Source organism: Panulirus ornatus, chromosome 46 (assembly GCF_036320965.1).
Source record: "Panulirus ornatus isolate Po-2019 chromosome 46, ASM3632096v1, whole genome shotgun sequence".
Taxonomy (NCBI): domain Eukaryota; kingdom Metazoa; phylum Arthropoda; class Malacostraca; order Decapoda; family Palinuridae; genus Panulirus; species Panulirus ornatus.
This window is the reverse complement of record NC_092269.1, coordinates 15,702,856-15,724,225: the sequence shown is the minus strand read 5'-3', so window position 1 is coordinate 15,724,225 and position 21,370 is coordinate 15,702,856. Positions and strand designations below refer to the sequence as shown.

General features: G+C 39.5%; 1 protein-coding gene across 1 annotated transcript in view; it reads right to left on the bottom strand.

Annotated features, from left to right (window-relative positions):
- Positions 1-9,182: 9,182 nt before the first annotated feature.
- Positions 9,183-21,370, bottom strand: part of LOC139763319 (uncharacterized) — a 74,843-nt gene continuing 62,655 nt past the window's right edge. Inside the window, exons 8-9 of the mRNA XM_071689341.1 lie at positions 9,912-10,077; positions 9,183-9,567 (exon numbers count right to left, since the gene is read on the bottom strand). Coding sequence (XP_071545442.1) covers positions 9,397-9,567; positions 9,912-10,077 — 337 coding nt within the window. The 3' untranslated portion in view covers positions 9,183-9,396. The remainder of the gene's footprint in view (positions 9,568-9,911; positions 10,078-21,370) is intronic.

Sequence of the window (21,370 nt, the reverse complement as noted above, 5' to 3'; positions counted from 1 at the left end):
CCCTAACAACCCCATCCATAAACAAATCAAACAACCATGGAGACATCACACACCCCTGCCACAAACCTACATTCACTGAGAACCAATCACCTTCCTCTCTTCCTACACGTGCACATGCCTTACATCCTCGATAAAAACTTTTCACTGCTTCTAACAACTTGCCTCCCACACCATATATTCTTAATACCTTCCACAGAGCATCTCTATCAACTCTATCATATGCCTTCTCCAGATCCATAAATGCTACATACAAATCCATTTGCTTTTCTAAGTATTTCTCACATACATTCTTCAAAGCAAACACCTGACCCACACATCCTCTAACACTTCTGAAACCACACTGCTCTTCCCCAATCTGATGCTCTGTACATGCCTTCACCTTCTCAATCAATACCCTCCCATATGATTTACCAGGAATGTTCAACAAACTTATACCTCTGAAATTTGAGCACTCACTCTTATCCCCTTTGCCTTTGTACAATGGCACTATGCACGCATTCCGCCAATCCTCAGGCACCTCACCATGAGTCATACATACATTAAATAACCTTACCAACCAGTCAGTAATACAGTCATCCCTTTTTTTAATAAATTCCACTGCAATACCATCCAAACCTACTGCCTTGCCAGCTTTCATCTTCCGCAAAGCTTTTACTACCTCTTCTCTGTTTACCAAATCATTATCCCTAACCCTCTCACTTTGCACACCACCTCGACCAAAACACCCTATATCTGCCCCTCTATCATCAAACACATTCAACAAACCTTCAAAATACTCACTCCATATCTTTCTCACATCACCACTTCTTGTTATCACCTCCCCATTTGCGCCCTTCACTGAAGTTCCCATTTGCTCCCTTGTCTTACGCACTTTATTTACCTCCTTCCAGAACATCTTTTTATTCTCCCTAAAATTTAATGATACTTTCTCACCCCAACTCTCATTTGGCCTCTATTTCACCTCTTGCACCTTTCTCTTGACCTCCTGTCTCTTTCTTTTATACATCTCCCACTCAATTGCATTTTTTCCCTGCAAAAATCGTCGAAATGCCTCTCTCTTCTCTTTCGCTAATAATCTTACTTCTTCATCCCACCACTCACTACCCTTTCTAATCAACCCACCTCCCACTCTTCTCATGCCACAAGCATCTTTTGCGCAATCCATCACTGATTCCCTAAATACATCCCATTACTCCCCCACTAACCTTACTTCCATTGTTCTCACCTTTTTCCATTCTGTACGCAGTCTCTCCTGCTACTTCCTCACACAAGTCTCCTTCCCAAGCTCACTTACTCTCACCACCCTCTTCACCCCAACATTCACTCTTCTTTTCTGAAAACCCATACAAATCTTCACCTTAGCCTCCATAAGATAATGATCAGACATCCCTCCAGTTGCACCTCTCAGCACATTAACATCCAAAAGTCTCTCTTTCGCGCGCCTGTCAATTAACACGTAATCCACTAACACTCTCTGGCCATCTCTCCAACTTACATACGTATACTTATGTATATCTCGCTTTTTAAACCATGTATTCCCAATCACCATTCCTTTTTCAGCACATAAATCTAGAAGCTCTTCACGATATATATATATATATATATATATATATATATATATATATATATATATATATATATATATATATATATATATATATATATATATATATATATATATATATATATATATATATATATATATATATATATATATAAATATATATATATATATATTTATATATATATATATATATTTATTTCCACACATCTCTCTTACCCTTACATTACTTACTCGATCAAACCACCTCACACCACACATTGTCCTCAAACATCTCATTTCCTGCACATCCCCCCTCCTGCGCACAACTCTATCCATAGCCCACGCCTCGCAACCATACAACATTGTTGGAACCACTATTCCTTCAAACATACCCATTTTTGCTTTTTGACATAATGTTCTCGACTTCCATACATTCTTCAAGGCTCCCAGGATTTTCGCCCCCTCCCCCACCCTATGATTCACTTCCGCTTCCATGGTTCCATCTGCTGATAGATCCACTCCCAGATATCTAAAACACTTTACTTCCTCCAGTTTTTCTCCATTCAAACTTACTTCCCAATTGACTTGACCCTCAACCCTACTGTACCTAATAACCTTGCTCTTATTCACATTTACTCTTAACTTTCTTCTTTCACACACTTTACCAAACTCAGTCACCAGCTTCTGCAGTTTCTCATATGAATCAGCCACCAGCGCTGTATCATCAGCGAACAACAACTGAGTCACTTCCCAAGCTCTCTCATCCACAACAGACTTCATACTTGCCCCTCTTTCCAAAACTTTCCAAAAGTTTTTATCGAGGATTTAAGGCATGTGTACGTTTAGGAAGAGAGGAAAGTGATTGGTTCTCAGTGAATGTAGGTTTCCGGCAGGGGTGTGTGATGTCTTCATGGTTGTTTAATTTTTTTATGGATGGGGTTGTTAGGGGGTGAATGGGAAAGTTTCCGAAAGAGTGGCAAGTATGCAGTCTGTTGTGCATGAGAAAGCTTGGGAGGTGAGTCAGTTGTTGTTCCATGATGATACGTCGCTTATGGCTGATTCGTGTGAGAAACTGCATAAGCTGGTGAGTGAGTTTAGCAAAGTTTGTGAAAGAAGAAAGCTGAGAGTAAATGTAAATAAGAGCAAGGTTATTAGGTACAGTAGGGTTGAGAGAAAAGTCAATTAAGAGGTAAGTTTGAAAGGAGAAAAACTGGAAGAAGTGAAGTGTTTTACATATTTGGGAGTGGTTTTGGCAGCGGATGGAACCATGGAAAAGGAGTTGAATCATAGGGTGAGGGAGGGGTCGAAACTTCTGGGAGCGTTGAAGAATGTGTGGAAGTCGAGAATGTTATCTTAAGCAAAAAATGGCTATGTTTGAAGGATCTGTGGTTCCAACTGTGATATATGGTTGCGAGGCGTAGGCAATAGATAGAGTTGCACGGATGAGGGTGGATATGCTGGAAATGAGATGTTTGAGGACAATATGTGGTGTGAGGTGGTTTGATCGAGTGAGTGATGAAAGGGTAAGAGGGATGTGTGGTAATAAACAGAGTGTGTTTGAGAGAGCAAATGAGGGTTTTGAAATGGTTTGGGCACATGGAGAGAATGAGTGAGGAAAGATTGACCAAGAGGATATATGCGTCGGAGGAGGAGGGAACGAAGAGAAGTGGGAGACCAAATTGGAGGTGGAAAGATGGAGTGAAAAAGATTTTGTGTGATCGGGGCCTGAACACGCAGGAAGGTGAAAGGCGTGCAAGGAATAGAGTGAATTGGATCGATGTGGTATACCGGGGTTGACGTGCTGTCAGTGGATTGAATCACGGCATGTGAAGCGTCTGGGGTAAACCATGGAAAGTTGTGTGGGGCCTGGATATGGAAAGGGAGCTATGGTTTCGGGCATTATTGCATGACAGCTAGAGACTGAGTGTGTACGAATGGGGCCTTTGTTGTCTTTTCCTAGCGCTACCTCGCACACATGACGGGGGAGGGGGATGGTATTCCATATATATATATATATATATATATATATATATATATATATATATATATATATATATATATATATATATATATATATATAAATATATATATATATATATATATATATATATATAATATATATATATATATATATATATATATATATATATATATATATATATATATATAATATATATATATATATATATATATATATATATATATATATATATATATATATATATATATATATATATATATATATAATATATATATATATATATATATATATATATATATATATATATATATATATATATATATATATATATATATATATATATATATATATATATATATATATATATATATATATATATATATATATATATATATATATTTATATATATATATATATATATATATATATATATATATATATATAAATATATATATATATATATATATATATATATATATATATATATATATATATATATATATATATATATATATATATATATATATATATATATATATATATATATATATATATATATATATATATATTATCCCTGGGGATAGGGGAGAAAGAATACTTCCCACGTATTCCCTGCGTGTCGTAGAAGGCGACTAAAAGGGAAGGGAGCGGGGGGCTGGAAATATATATATATATATATATATATATATATATATATATATATATATATATATATATATATATATATATATATATATGCATATATATATATATATATATATATATATATATATATATATATATATATATATATATATATATATATATATATATATATATATATATATATATATATATATATATATATATATATATATACATATTGTCATTAATATCAGAATATGTAGTGAGTGGTGAGATGAAGAAGTTAGGTTAGGTTAAATGAAGGACAAAAGAGAGGCGTTTGGACGATATTTGCAGTAGGTAGTGGAAGTGACTGGACTATGTTTAGAAGAAAGCGGCAGAGGTAAAGAGTACGCTGCAAGAGCTTAGAAAGACGGGAAATGAGAGCTGGGGTGGGAGAGTGTCATTGAATTTTAGTGAGAATAAGATTATTTTTTGGAAGTAGGTAGATATAGTGCTTAAGAGAAAGGAAGTAATGGGAACATCGGTGATGGGAACAAGAGCGGACAAGGTAAGAGGTATTGATGGAGTGCGGAGATAGAGTGAGCATTAGGAAAGTTTGAAGTGAGACTCTGAGGGAGAATGGTTGATAAAGAGGGAAGATGTAATGAAAACTAAGCATAAGATGAAATCATGAAAGGCGGCGGGTTTCGATGTTAGTGCAGTAGAATTCATTTAAAAAGGCGTTGACTGTGATGTTGATTGGGTGGTAAGAGTATTCAGTGTATGTATGGATCATGGTGAGATGCCTGAAGATTGTCGAAATGCATGCATAGTGCCATTCTACAAACACAAGGGGGATAAGGGTGAGTGTTCAATCTACTGAGGCATAAGTTTGTTGAGTATTACTGGGAAACCATATGGGAGGGTATTGACTGAGAGGGTAAAGGCATGTACAGAGCATCAGACTAGGGAAGAGCAGTGTGGTTTCAGAAGTGGTAGAGGATGTGTGGATCAGGTGTTTGCTTTCAAGAAGGTATATGAGAAATACTTAGAAAAACAGATGAATTTGTATGTAGCATTTATGGATCTAGAGAAGGCATATGAAAGGGTTGAGAGAAATGCTTTGTGAAAAGTTTTAAGAGTATATGGTGTAGGAGGTAAGCTGGTAGATGCGGTGAAAAATTTTTACCAAGGATGGAAGGAAGAGGATGAGAGTGACTGGTTCCCAGTGAATGTCGGATTGCGTCAGGGGTGTGAGATGTCCCCATGGTTGTTTAATTTGTTTATGGATACGGTGGGTAAGGAGATGTATGCAAGAATTTTGGAGATAGGGCGCGAGTATGCAGTAACTTGTGAATGAGAAGGCTCGGGATATGAGTCACTTGTTCACTGATGATACAGCGCTGGCAGTTGATTCGGGTGAGAAACTTCAGAAGTGTGACTGAGTTTGGTAAAGTGTGTGACAGAAGAAATTTGAAAGTAAATGTGAATAAGAGTAAGGTTATTAGGCTCAGTACGTTTGAAGGAGAAGTTAACCTGGAGGTAAGTTGGAATGGAGGAAAAATGTAGAAAGTAAAGTGTTTTAGATATCTGGGAGTGGACCTAGCAACAGATGGATCCATGGAAGTGGAAGTGAGTTACAGTGTGCGGGAGGGAGTGAAGGTTTTGGAGAGCAGAAATGGGTATGTTTGAAGGAATAGTGGTTCAACAATGTGATATGGTTGCGAGGCATGGGCTATAAATAGGATTGTGCGGAGAAGAGTGGACATGTTGGAAATGAGATTTTCGAAGGCAATGTGGTGTGAGGTAGATTGATCGAATATGTAATGAAAGAGTAAGAGAGATGTCTTGTAATGAAATAAGAAGAGGGTATGTTAAAATGGTTTGGTCACATGGAGAGAATGAGTAAGGAGAGATTGACAAAGAGGGTATATGTGTCAGAAGTAGAGGGAATGATGAGAAGCAGAACAAATTGGAGGTGGAAGGATGTAGTGAAAAAGATATCGAGCGATGAGGACCGTTTCCTCATCCAGGCCCCACAAAACTTTCCAAAATTTACCCCAGACGCTTCACATGCCCTGGTTCAATCCATTGACAGCACGTCAACCTCGGTATACTACATCGTTCCAAGTCACTCTATTTCTTGCACGATTTTCACCCTCCTTGATGTTCAGGCCCCGATCATTCAAAGTCTTTTTCACTTATCCTTCCACCTCCAATTTAGTCTCCCACTTCTCGTTCCCCCCACTTCTGGCACATATATCCTCTTTGTCAATCTTTCTTCACTCATTCTCTCTATGTGACCAAACCCTTTCCATACACTCTCTTCTCCACTCTGAATCACACTCTTTTTATTACAACACATATCTCCTACCCTTTCATTACTTACTCGACCAGATTACCTCAAACAACATATCTTCAAGCATCTCATTTCCAACACATCTACCCTCCTCCGCACAACCCTATCTATAGCCCATGCCCCACAACCATATAACATCCTTGGAACCACTATTCCTTCAAACATACCCATTTTTGCTCTACGACATAACGTTCTCACTTTCCAAACATTCTTTAATACTCCCAGAGACTTCACCACCCCCCCACCCTATTTCTCACTTCCGCTTCCATGGTTCCATCCGCTGCTAAATCCACTCCCAGATATTTAAAACACTTCACTTCCTAAAGTTTTTCTCCATTCAAACTCACCACCCTATTTACTTGTCCCTCAACCATACTGAACCTAATAGCCTCGCTCTTATTCACATCTACTCTTAGCTTTCTCCTTTCACACACTTTATCAAACTCAATCACCAACTTCTGCAGTTTTCTCACCCGAATCAGCCACCAGCGCTGCATCACCAGCGAACAACAACTGACTCACTTCCCAAGCTCTCTCATCCACAACAGACTGCATACTTACCACTCTCTCCAAAACTCTTCCATTCACCTCCTTAACGACCCAATCCATAAAGAAATTAAACAACCATTGAGACATCACGCATCCTTGCTGCAAACCGACATTCACTGAGAGCCAATCACTTTCCTCTCTTTCTACTCGTACACATGCCTTACATCCTCGATAGAAACTTTTCCCTGCTTCTAGCAACTTACCTACCACACCATATACTCTTAATACCATTCACAGAGCATCTCTATCAACTCTATCATATGCTTTCTCCAGGTCCATAAATGCTACATACAAATCCATTTCTTTTTCTAAGTATTTCTCACATACGTCCTTCACAGGAAACACTTGTTCCACACATACTCACCCACTTCTGAAACCACACTGCTCTTCCCCAGTTTGATACTCTGTACTTATACCTTTGTATTTTGAACATTCATCTTTATCCCCTTTGCCTTTGTACAATGGCACTATGCATGCATAGGGCCATTGTACAAAGTGCCAATCCTCAGGCACTTCACCATGAACCATACATACATTGAAAATCATCACCATCCAGTTAACAATATAGTCACCTCCTTTTTTTAACAAATTTCATGCAATACCATCCAAACCAGCCGCTTTGCCTTTCTCTTTTTCCGCAAATTTTCAATAACTCTTCTCTGTTTACCAAATCACTCTTCCTTTCACTTCGCACACCACCTCGACCAAACCACCCTATATCTGCCAATCAATCATCAAAGGCATTCAACAAATCTTCAAAATACTCAATCTATCTCCCTATCATTTCACCACTACTTGCTACTACCTCCCCATTTGCCCCCTTCACCGATGTTCTTATTTGTTGTCTTGTCTTACGCACTTTATATACCTCCTTCCAAAACATCATTTTATTTTCCCTAAAATGTGATGATTTGCCCTCTTTTTCACCTCTTGCACCTTTTCCTTGACTTCCTGCAACCTTCTCTAATACATCTCCCAGTCATTTGCACTATTTCCCTGCAAAAATCGTCCAAATGCCTCTCTCTTCTCTTTCACTAACAATCTTACTTCTTCATCCCACCACTCACTACCCTTTCTAATCTCCCAGCCTCCCACCTTTCTCATGCCACAGGCGTCTTTTGCGCAAGCCATCACTGCTTCCTTAAATACATTCCATTCCTCCCTGACTTCCCTTAAGTCATTTACTTTCACCTTTTTCCATTCTGCACACAATCCCTCCTTGTACTTCCTCACACACTTTGCAAGCTCATTTACTCTCACCACTCTCTTCACTCCAACATTCTCTCTTTTTTTCTGAAAGCCTTTACATATCTTCACCTTCGTTCCACAAGATAATGCTTAGACATCCCTTCAGTTTCCCCTCTCAGCACATTAACATCCAAAAGTCTCTCTTTCACTCGTTTGTCAATCAATACGTAATCCAGTAATGCCCTCTGGCCATTTCTCCTACTTACATACGTATACTAATGTACTTCTCTTTATAAACCAGTTATTCCTAATCACCAGTCTTTTTCTGCACAAAAATCTACAAGTTCTTTACCATTTCCATTTTGAACACTTAATACCACTGTGCATCAATCATTCCCTCAACTGCCACATTACTCATCTTTGCATTCAAATCACCCATCACTATAACCCGGTCTCGTGCATCAAAGCTGCTAACACACTCACTTAGCTGCTCCCAAAACACTTGCCTCTCATGATTTCTCTTCTCATGACAAGGTGAATAGGCGCCAATAATCACCCATATCTCTCCTACTTTTAGTTTTACCCATATCAATATAGAGTTTACTTTCTTACACTCTATCACATACTCCTACAGCTCCTGTTTGAGGAGTAGTCTACTCCTTCCTTTGCTCTTGTCCTCTCACCAACACCTGACTTTACTCCCAAGACATTCTCAAACCACTTTTTCCCTTAACCATTGAACTTCGTTTCACTCAGAGCGAAAACATCCAGGATCCTTTCCTCAAACATACTACTTATCTCTCCTTTTCTCTTATTTTGGTTACATTCACACACATTTAGACACCCTAATCTGAGCCTTCGAGGAGGATTTGCCGGAGTGCTTGACATCGAGCGACGTGAGCATCTTATCAATACTTTTATCTTTAAGTAATACAAAATTGAAAATTGGGAATGTTTGATCACTTTATTTCTTAGGAGATTGTACATGGTAGAATGCGCTAACAAATTTCCTTGGTTTTTATGGTTCTGTTTAGCGTAAATAGTACACAGTGCAATTAATAAAGTGTCTTCTGATAATGAGTCAAGTAACTTCTGGCTGGTGATGGTGTAGGTGTGTGCACTGGCAGTGGCAGGGTAAGGCTGTTTTAAGCAAATCGACCGAGTTTTGATTTATCCTTGGACGAGGTTTTTCCTGAGCAGAGGAGACTGGTGATCTGAGCTGGTGTCGTCAGAAAGATGTTCCCCGATCATAGTGAGGAAGGCGACGCCACAGCCCAGCAGCAGCAGGAAGAATGCACCTTGGAGGTGCGCTAGTCCCAGGCTCACCCTGCCGTCAGCAGCCTACGTAGGTTAATAAAGATTATCTTAGTAGGCAGAATTGGTAGGCATGCATGTTTGTATTTATACCTTTGTGCAGATAACAGCTCTATAACTGCAAATATAAAAGTTCTCAGAGTATTATGGTGATGTCCTTAATTCTGTGAAGCTGGCAAAAGGTTGTCATGTTCATAATGGAACAATAATAAAACAAGTTAGGATGACTACGTATAAGACACGTTAACATGAAGAACAGAGAGACATATCTGGATAAATGTACTCTCGTAGAATCAGAATACAAATGTTCATAACCAAGTTCATATTTGGGTATGTTGTTAACCTCTTTACAGTAATGGCTCTAGATTTACCTCAAAGATCTTGTCTTCTTTTCCCTCATCCTCTTCATTTACTTTCTTTAACTTTTCCTTCTTCATGTGGCTGGTGAGGATTTCCTCCAGCCAGTGGTCTACAAACCCTCCTTCCACCACGTGTTGTATCATCTTACTGAACCGCTGACGGAACGGCGCGCCTCTCCTGGAAGAAGAAGAAGTAGAACATATACATATATCATAGCTGTCTTTCGCGTCACCAAGTAGCGCCACGAAACACAAGAAAAATGTCCCAACATATCATATACGCATATATATATACATAAACGCCCATACACGCACATATACATAGACATCAACATCTATACATATACAAACATATACATACATAAACATACACATAAGCAGACATATGTACATATGTATATATTCATATTTCCTTGCTTACATCCATTCCTGGCGCCCCCTGACCTACAGAAAACAGCATCACTTCATGCTTCAGCGAGGTAGCACCAGGAAAACAGACAAAAGAGGCAGCATTGTTCACATTCAGTCTCTCTAGGTGTCATGTGTGAGGTACCGAAAACACAGCTCCCTATGCACATCCAGGCCCCACAGACCTTTCCATGGTTTACCCCAGACGTTTCACATGCCCTGGTTCAGTCCATTGACAGCACGTAGACCCCGGCATACCACATCATTCCAATTCGCTCTATTCCTTGAACGCCTCTCACCCTCTTGTGTGTTCAGGCCCCGATTGCTCAAAATCTTTTTCACTCTATCCTTCCACCTCTAGTTTGGTCTCCCATTTCTCCTAGTTCCCTCCAATTCTGACACATATATCCTCTTTCTCAATCATTCCTCACTCAATCTCTCCATATGTCCAAACCATTTCAACACACGCACTTCTGCTCTCTCAACCACACTCTTTTTTTCCACAAATCGATCTTACCCATTCATAACTAACTCGAACAAACCACCTCACACCACACATTGTTCTCAGACATTTCATTTCCAACACATCCACCCTCCTCCGTACAACCCTATCTATAGCCCATACCTTGCAACCATGTATTTTAGTTGGAACTACTATTCTTTCAAACATACCCATTTTTCCTCCACGATAACGTTCTTTCCCTTCACATATTTTCCATCACTCCCAAAACTTTCACCGTCGTCTCCATCTGGATACTCACTTCCTCTTCCATGGTTCCATTCACTGCTAAGGCACTCCCAGGTATCTAAAATGCTCCATTTCCTCCAATTTTTCTCCATTCAAACTTACATCCAACCCTCAACCCTACTGAACCTAAGAACCTTGCCCTTATTCACTTTTGCTCTCAACTTTCTCCTTTCACACACGGTTCCAAACTCAGTCACCATTTTCTGCAGTTTCTCTCTCGGATCAGTCACCAGAGCTGTGTCATCGGCGAACAACAGCTGACTCACTTCCCAAGCTCTCTCATCCCAAACAGACTGCATACTCAAAACTCTCTCCAAAACTCTTTCATTTACCTCACTAATCACCCCATCCATAAACAAAACAAACAACCATGGGGACATCAAACACCCCTGCCACAGACCGACCTTGACTGGGAACCAGTCACTTTCCTCTCTTCCTACTCGTACACATACCGTGAAGCTCTGGTAAAACTTTTCACTGCTTCTAGCTACTTATTTCCCACACGCACCATATGCTCTTAGGACCTTTCGCAAAGCATCCCTATCAACCATATCATATACCTTCTCCAGATCCATATATGTTATATACATATCCGTCTGTTTTTCTAAGTATTTCTCACACGTTCTTCAAAGCAAACACCTGATCCACACCTCCTCTACCACCTCTGAACCCACACTGGTCCTCTCCAATTTGATGCTCTGTACATGCCTTCACTCTCTTAATGAATACCTTCTACACAATTTTCCAGGAGTACTCAACATGCGTATGGTTATGAAGTTTTAACGGTCGCAATTATCCCCTTTGCATTTGTACAGTGGCACTATGCATGTATTCCGCCAATTCTCAAGTACTTCACCACGATCCATACATACACTGAATATCCTTGCCAAGCAATCAACAACAATGTAACTCCCGTTTCTTAATAAATTTTTTTGCAATACCATCCAAACCAGTCGCTTTGCCGGATTTCATCCTCCGCAAAGCTTTCACTACCTCTTTTCTGTTAACCAAATCATTCTCTCTGAACCTCCCACTTCGAATACCACCCCGACCAAAACACCCTACATCTGCCACACTGTCATCAAACACGTTCAACAAACCTTCAAAATATTCACTCCATCTCCTTCTCACATCATCACTACCTGTAATCATTTCCCGAATTGCCCCATTCACCGATGTTCTCATTTATTCTCTTGTCTTACGAACGTTATTCACCTCCTTCCAAAACAACATTTATTCTCCCTAAAGTTTAATGGTACTCAATCACCCTAGCTCTCATTTGCTCTCTTTTTCAACCCTTTCACCTTCATCTTAACCTCCTATCACTTTTTTCTTTTTTTTTTTTTTTACATCTTCCAGTCATTTGCACCCATTCCTTGTAAGCATCGGTCAAACGGCTCCCTTTTCTCTTTCACTAACAACTTTACTTCTTCATCGCAACACTTACTACCCTTTCTATTCAGCCCACCTCCCATCTTTCTCATGCCAAATGCATTTTTTGCACATGACATCACTATTTCAATAAATAGATCACATTCCTCGCCCACTCCCCACAAGTCATATCCTCTCACCTTTTGCCATTCTATTCTTAATCTCTCCTGGTACTTCCTCACAAGAGTCTCCTTTCAAGCTCATTTACTCTCACCATTCTCTTCTCCCCAGTATTCCTTCTTCGTTCTGGAAAACATCTGCAAATCTTTACCATTGGTGGGATAGGATTAAAGCAAGGGTGTAAGAATATATACATGCGCATATATGCCTATGACAGTGTATGTGTAAGAATGCGCATATATATCGGCATATATATTGATATGCATGTGCATGTATATCTATGTGTAGGGTTGAGGGACAAATCAATTGGGAGGTAAGTTTGAATGGAGAAAAACTAGAGGAAGTGAATTGTTTTATATATCTGGGAGTAGATTTGGCAGCGGAACCATGGAAGCGGAAGTGAATCATAGGGTGGGGGAAGGGAGCAAAATGTCTGGGAGTGTTGAAGAATGTATGGATGTCGAGAACATTATCTCGGAGAGCAAAAAAGGATATGTTTCAAGGAATAGTGGCTCCAATAATGTTATATGGTTGCGAGGCGTGGGCTATGGATAGAGTTGTGCGGAGGAGGATGGATGTGCTGTAAATGAGATGTTTGAGGACAATATGTGGTGTGAGGAGGTTTGATCGAGTAAGACATAATAGGGTAAGAGAGATGTGTGGTAATAAAAAGAGTGTTGTTGAGACAGCAGAAGGGGGTGCTTTAAAATGGTTTTGTCACATGGATAAAATGAGAGAGGAAAGATTGACCAAGAGGATATATGTGTCAGAGGTTGAGGGAACGAGAAGTCGGAGACCAAAATGGAAGTGGAAATACGGAGTGAAAAAAAATTTGAGTGATCGGGGACTGAACATACAGGAGGGTGAAACGCGTGCAAGGAATAGAGTGAATTGGAACGATGTGGTATACCCGGGTCGGCGTGCTGTCAATGGATTGAACCAAGGCATATGAAGCATGTGCAGTAAACCCTGGAAAGTTATGTGGTGCCTATATGTGGAAAGGGAGCTGTAGTTTCGGTGCTTTATCATATGACGGCGAGAGACTGAGTGTGAACGAAAGTGGCCTTTGTTGTCTTTTCCTAGCGCTACCTCGCGCATATGAGGGGGGAGGGGGTTGTTATTTCATGTGTGGCGGGGTGGCGATGGAAATGAATAAAGGCAGACAGTATGAATTATGTACATGTGTATATATGTATATGTCTGTGTGTTTATATATACGTATACGGTGAGATTTATAGGTATGTATATTTGCGTGTGTGGACGTGTATGTATATACATATGTATGTGGGTGGGTTGGGCCAATCTTTCGTGTGTTTCCTTGCGCAGCCTCGCTAACGCGGAAGACAGCGACAAAGCAAAAAAAAAAAAAAAAAAAAATATATATATATATATATATATATATATATATATATATATACATATATATATATATATATATATATATATATATATATATATATATATATATATATATATATATATATATATATGTATATATATATATATATATATATATATATATATATATATATATATATATATATATATATATATATATATATATATATATATATATTTTGTTTTTATTTTGCTTTGTCGCTGTCTGAACATGCAGGAGGGTGAAAGGAGGGCAAGGAATAGAGTGAATTGGAGCGATGTGGTATACCGGGGTTGACGTGCTGTCAGTGGAGTGAATCAAGGCATGTGAAGCGTCTGGGGTAAACCATGGAAAGCTGTGTAGGTATGTATATTTGCGTGTGTGGACGTGTGTATGTACATGAGTATGGGGGGGGGGGGTTGGGCCATTTCTTTCGTCTGTTTCCTTGCGCTACCTCGCAAACGCGGGAGACAGCGACAAAGTATAAAAAAAAAAAAAAAAAAAAAAATATATATATATATATATATATATATATATATATATATATATATATATATATATATATATATATATATATATATATATATATATATATATATATATATATACATATATATATTTATATATATGTATATATATATCCATTGACAGCACATCAACCCCGGTATACCACATCGATCCACTTCACTCGATTCCTTGCCCTCCTTTCTCCCTCCTGCATGTTCAGGCCCCGACCGCACAAAATCTTTTTCACTCCATCTTTCCAACTCCAATTTGGTCTCCCACTTCTCGTTCCCTCCACCTCCGACACATAAATCCTCTTGGTCAATCTTTCCTCACTCATTCTCTCCATGTACCCAAACCATTTGAAAACACCCTCTTCTGCTCTCTCAACCACAATCTTTTTATTTCCACACATCTCCCTTACCCTTACGTTACTTACTCGATCAAACCACCTCACACCACACAATGTCCTCAAACATCTCATTTCCAGCACATCCATCCTCCTGCGCACAACTCTATCCATGGCCCACGCCTCGCAACCATACAACATTTTTGGAACCACTATTCCTTCAAACATACCCATTTTTGCTTTCCGAGATAATGTTCTCGACTTCCACACATTCTTCAAGGCTCCCAGAATTTTCGCCCCCTCCCCTACCCTATGACCCACTTCCGCTACCATGGTTCCATCCGCTGTCAGATCCACTCCCAGATATCTAAAACACTTTACTTCCTCCAGTTTTTCTCAATTCAAACTTACCTCCCAATTGACTTGACCCTCAACCCTACTGTACCTAATAACCTTGCTCTTATTCACATTTACTCTCAACTTTCTTCTTTCACACCCTTTACCAAACTCAGTCACCAGCTTCTGCAGTTTCTCACATGAGTCAGCCACCATCGCTGTATCATCAGCGAAGAACAACTGACTCACTTCCCAAGCTCTCTCATCCCCAACAGACTTTATACTTGCCCCTCTTTCCAAATTTGCGTGTGTGGATGTATGTATATACATGTGTATGGGGGTGGGCTGGGCCATTTCTTTCGTCTGTTTCCTTGCGCTACCTCGCAAACGCGGGAGACAGCGACAAAGGAAAAAAAAAAAATAAATATATATATATATATATATATATATATATATATATATATATATATATATATATATATATATATATATATATATATATATATATATATATATATATATATATATATATATATATATATATATATATATATATATATATATATATATATAAATATGTGTGTGTGTGTGTGTGTGTGTGTGTGTGTGTGTGTGTGTGCGAATGTGTAAATATGAATAAGAGTAAGGTTATTAGGTACAGTACGGTTGAGGGTCAAGTCAATTGGGAGGTAAGTTTGAATGGAGAAAAACTGGAGGAAGTAAAGTGTTTTCGATATCTGGGAGTGGATCTGGCAGCGGATGGAACCATGGAAGCGGAAGTGAATCATAGGGTGGGGGAGGGGGCGAAAATCCTGGGAGCCTTGAAGAATGTGTGGAAGTCGAGAACATTATCTCGGAAGCAAAAATGGGTATGATTGAAGGAATAGTGGTTCCAACAATGTTATATGGTTGCGAGGCGTTGGCTATGGATAGAGTTGTGCGCAGGAGGGGGGATGTGCTGGAAATGAGATGTTTGAGGACAATGTGTGGTGTGAGGTGGTTTGATTGAGTAAGTGATGTAAGGGTAAGAGAGATGTGTGGAAATAAAAAGAGCGTGGTTGACAGAGCAGAAGAGGGTGTTTTGAAATGGTTTGGGCACATGGAAAGAATGAGTGAGGAAATATTGACCAAGAGGATATATATATTTCGGAGGTGGAGGGAACGAGGAGAAATGGGAGACCAAATTGGAGGTGGAAAGATGGAGTGAAAAAGACTTTGAGTGATCGGAGCCTGAACATGAAGGATGGTTAAAGGCGGGCAAGAAATAGAGTGAATTGGATCGATGTGGTATACCGGGGTTGACGTGCTGTCAGTGGATTGAATCAGGGCATGTGATGCGTTTGGGGTAAACCATGGAAATTTGTGTGGGGCCTGGATGTGGAAAGGGAGCTGTGGTTTCGGGCATTATTGCATGACAGCTGGAGATTGAGTGTGAACGAATGGGGACTTTGTTATCTTTTCCTAGCGCTACCTCGCACACATGAGGGGGGAGGGGGATGGTATTCCATGTGTGGCGAGGTGGCGATGGGAATGAATAAAGGCAGACAGTGTGAATTGTGTTCATGGGTATATATGTATGTGTCTGTTTGTGTATATATATGTGTACATTGAGATGTATAGGTATGTATATTTGTGTGTGTGGACGTGTGTGTATATACATGTGCGTGGGGGTGTTTCCTTGCGCTACCTCGCAAATGCGGGAGACAGCGAGAAAGCAATATAAATAAAAAAGAAAAAAAATATATATTTATATATATATATATATATATATATATATATATATATATATATATATATATATATATATGTGTGTGTGTGTGTGAAAGAAGAAAGTTAAGAGTAAATGTGAATAAGAGCAAGGTTATTAGGTACAGTAGGGTTGAGGGTCAAGTGAATTGGGAGGTAAGTTTGAATGGAGAAAAACTGGAGTAAGTAAAGTGTTTTAGATATCAGGGAGTGGATCTGGCAGCGGATGGAACCATGGAAGCGGGATCATAGGGTAGTGAAGGAGGCGAAAATCCTGGGAGCTTTGAAGAATGTGTGGAAGTCTAGAACATTATCTCGGAAAGCAAAATGGGTATGTTTGAAGGAATAGTGGTTCCAACAATGTTGTATGGTTGCGAGGCGTGGGCTATGGATAGAGTTGTGCGCAGGAGGATGGATGTGCTGGAAATGAGATGTTTGAGGACAATATGTGGTGTGAGGTGGTTTGATCGAGTAAGTAACGTAAGGGTAAGAGAGATGTGTGGAAATAAAATGAGCGTGGCCGAGAGAGCAGAAGAGGGTGTTTTGAAATGGTTTGGGCACATGGAGAGAAAGAGTGAAGAAAGATTGACCAAGAGGATATATGTGTCGGAGGTGGAGGGAACGAGGAGAAGTGGGAGACCAAATTGGAGGTGGAAAGATGGAGTGAAAAAGATTTTGTGTGATCGGGGCCTGAACATGCAGGAGGGAGAAAGGAGGGCAAGGAATAGAGTGAATTGGAGCGATGTGGTATACCGGGGTTGACGTGCTGTCAGTGGATTGAATCAGGGCAAGCGTCTGAGGTAAACCATGGAAAGCTGTGTAGGTATGTATATGTGCGTGTGTGGACGTATGTATATACATTTGTATGGGTGTGGTTTGGGCCATTTCTTTCGTCTGTTTCGTTGCTCTACCTCGCAAACGCGGGAGATAGCGACAAAGCAACAAAAAATAAATAAAGAATATATATATATATATATATATATATATATATATTATCCCTGTGGATAGGGGAGAAAGAATACTTCCCACGTATTCCCTGCGTGTGGTAGAAGGCGACTAAAAGGGGAGGGAGCGAGGGGCTGGAAATACTCCCCTCTTGTTTTTTTTTTTAACTTTCCAAAAGAAGGAACAGAGAAGGGGGCCAGGTGAGGATATTCTCTCAGAAGCCCTGTCCTCTGTTCTTAACGCTACCTTGCTAATGGGGGAAATGGCGAATAGTTTGAAATATATATATATATATATATATATATATATATATATATATATATATATATATATATATATATATATATATATATATATATATATATATATATATACGGGTATGTTTGAGGGAATTGTGGTTCCAACAATGGGTATGCCTCCCGCGTTAGCGAAGTAGCGCAAGAAAATAGACGAAAGAATGGCCCAACCCACCCACATACATATGTATATACATACATGTCTAAACACGCAAATATACATACCTATACATCTCAATGTACACATATATATACACACACAGACATATACATATATACACATTTACATAATTCATACTGTCTGCCTTTATTTTTTCCCATCGCCACCTCGCCACATATGGAAATAACAACCCCCATCCCCCTCATGTGTGTGAGGTAGCGCTAGGAAAAGAAAAAAAAGGCCCCATTCGTTCACACTCAGTCTCTAGCTGTCATGTAATAATGCACCGAAACAACAGCTCTCTATCCACATCCACGCCCCACAAAACTTTCCATGGTTTACCCCAGACGCATCACATGCCTTGGTTCAATCCACTGACAGCACGTCGACCACGGTATACCACATCGTTCCAATTTACTCTATTCCTTGCACGCTTTGCACCTTCCTGCATATTCAGGCCACGATCACCCAAAATCTCTTTCATATGTCCACCTCGAATTTGGTCTCCCACTTCTCGTTCCCTCCACCTCGGACACATTTTTCCTCTTGGTCAATCCTTCCTCACTCATTCTCTCCATGTGACAAAAGCATTTCAAACCACCATCTTCTGCTCTCTGAACCACACTCCCTTTATTTTCACACATCTCTCTTACCTTTACTTTACTTACTCGATCAAACCACCTCACACCACATATTGTCCTCAAACATCTCATTTCCAGCACATCCACCCTTCTGCGCACAACTCTATCCATAGACCACACCTCGCAACCATACAACATTGATGGAACCACTATTCCTTCAAACATAGCCATTTTTGCTTTCTGAGATAATGTACTTGACTTCCAGAAATTCTTCAAGGCTCCCAGAATTTAAGTCCCCTCCCTCAGCCTATGATTTACTTCCGCTTCCATGGTTCCATCCGCTTCCACATGCACTCCCAGATATCTAAAACACTTTACTTCCTCCAGTTTCTCTCCATTCAAACTTACCTCCCAATTGACTTGACCCTAAACCCTACTGTACCTAATAACCTTGCTCTTATTCACATTTACTCTTAACTTTCTTCTTTCACACACTTTATCAAACTCAGTCACAAGCTCCTGCAGTTTCTCACATGAATCAGCCACCAACGGTGTACCATCAGCGAACTAAAATTGACTCACTTCCCAAGCTCTCTCATCCACAACAGACTGCATACTGGCCACTCTTTCAAAAACTCTTGCATAAACCTCCCTAACAACCTCATCCATGAACAAATTAAAGAACAATGCAGACATCACACACCCCTGCCGCAAACCTACATTCACTGGGAACCAATCGCTTTCCTCTCTTCCTACACGTACAAATGCCTTACATCCTCGATAAAAACTTTTCACTGCTTCTAACAACTTGCCTCCCACACCATATATTCTTAATACCTTCCACAGAGCATCTCTATCATCTCTATCATATGCCTTCTCCAGATCCATAAATGCTACATATAAATCCCTTTGCTTTTCTAAGCATTTCTCACATACATTCTTCAAAGCAAACACCTGATCCACACATCCTCTACCACTTCTTAAACAACACTGCTCTTCCCCAATCTGATGCTCTGTACATGCCTTCACCCTCTCAATCTATACCCTCCCATATGATTTACCAGGAATACTCAACAGACTTATACCTCTATAATTTGAGCACTCACTCTCATCCCCTTTGCCTTTGTACAATGGCACTATGCAAGCATTCCGCCAATCCTCAGGCACCTCACCATGAATCATACATATATTATATATCCTTGCCAACCAGTCAACAATACAGTCACCATTTTCTTTAATAAATTCCACTGGAATACCATTCAAACATGGTGCCTTGCCGGCTTTCATCTTCCTCAAAGCTTTTACTACCTCTTCTCTGTTTCCCAAATCATTTTCCTTAACCCTCTCACTTTGCACATCACCTCGAACAAAATACCCTATATTTGACACTCTATCATCAAACACATTCAACAAACCTTCAAAATACTCACTCCGTCTCCTCACATCACCAACTCTTGTTATCACCTCCCCATTAGCCCCCTTCACTGAAATTCCCATTTGCTCCCTTGTCTTCCGCACTTTATTTACGTCCTTCCAAACCATCTGTTTATTTTCCCTAAAATTTAATGATACTCTCTCACCCCTACTCTCATTTGATTTCTTTTTTACCTCTTGCACCTTTCTCTTGACCTCCTGCATCTTTCTCTTATACATCTCCCACTCCTTTGCATTTTTTCCCTGCAAAAATCGTGCAAATGCCTCTCTCTTCTCTTTCACTAATAATCTTACCTCTTCATCCCACCACTCACTACCCTTTCTAATCAACCCATCTCCCACACTTTTCATGCCAAAAGTATCTTTTGCGCAAGCCATCACTGCTTCCCTAAATACATCCCCTTCCTCCCCCACTCCCCTTACCTCCTTTTTTCTCACCTTTTTCCATTCTGTACTCAGTCTCTCCTGGCACTTCCTCAAACAAGTCACCTTCCCAAGCTCACTTACTCTCACCACTCTCTTCTCCCCAATATTCCTTTTTCATTTTGGAAAAATCTGCAAATCTTTACCATTGGTGGGATAGGATTAAAGCAAGCGTGTAAGAATATATTTATGCGCATATATGCCTATGACAGTGTATGTGTAAAAATGCGCATATATATATATATATATATATATATATATATATATATATATATATATATATATATATATTTTTTTTTTCAAACTATTCGCCATTTCCCGCGTTAGCGAGGTAGCGTTAAGAACAGAGGACTGGGCCATTGAGGGAATATCCTCACCTGGCCCCCTTCTCTGTTCCTTCTTTTGGAAAATTAAAAAAAATTGAGAGGGGAGGATTTCCAGCCCCCCGCTCTGTTCCCTTTTAGTCGCCTTCTACGACACGCAGGGAATACGTGGGAAGTATTCTTTCTCCCCTATCCCAAGGGATAATATATATATATATATATATATATATATATATATATATATATATATATATATATATATATATATATATATATATATATATATATA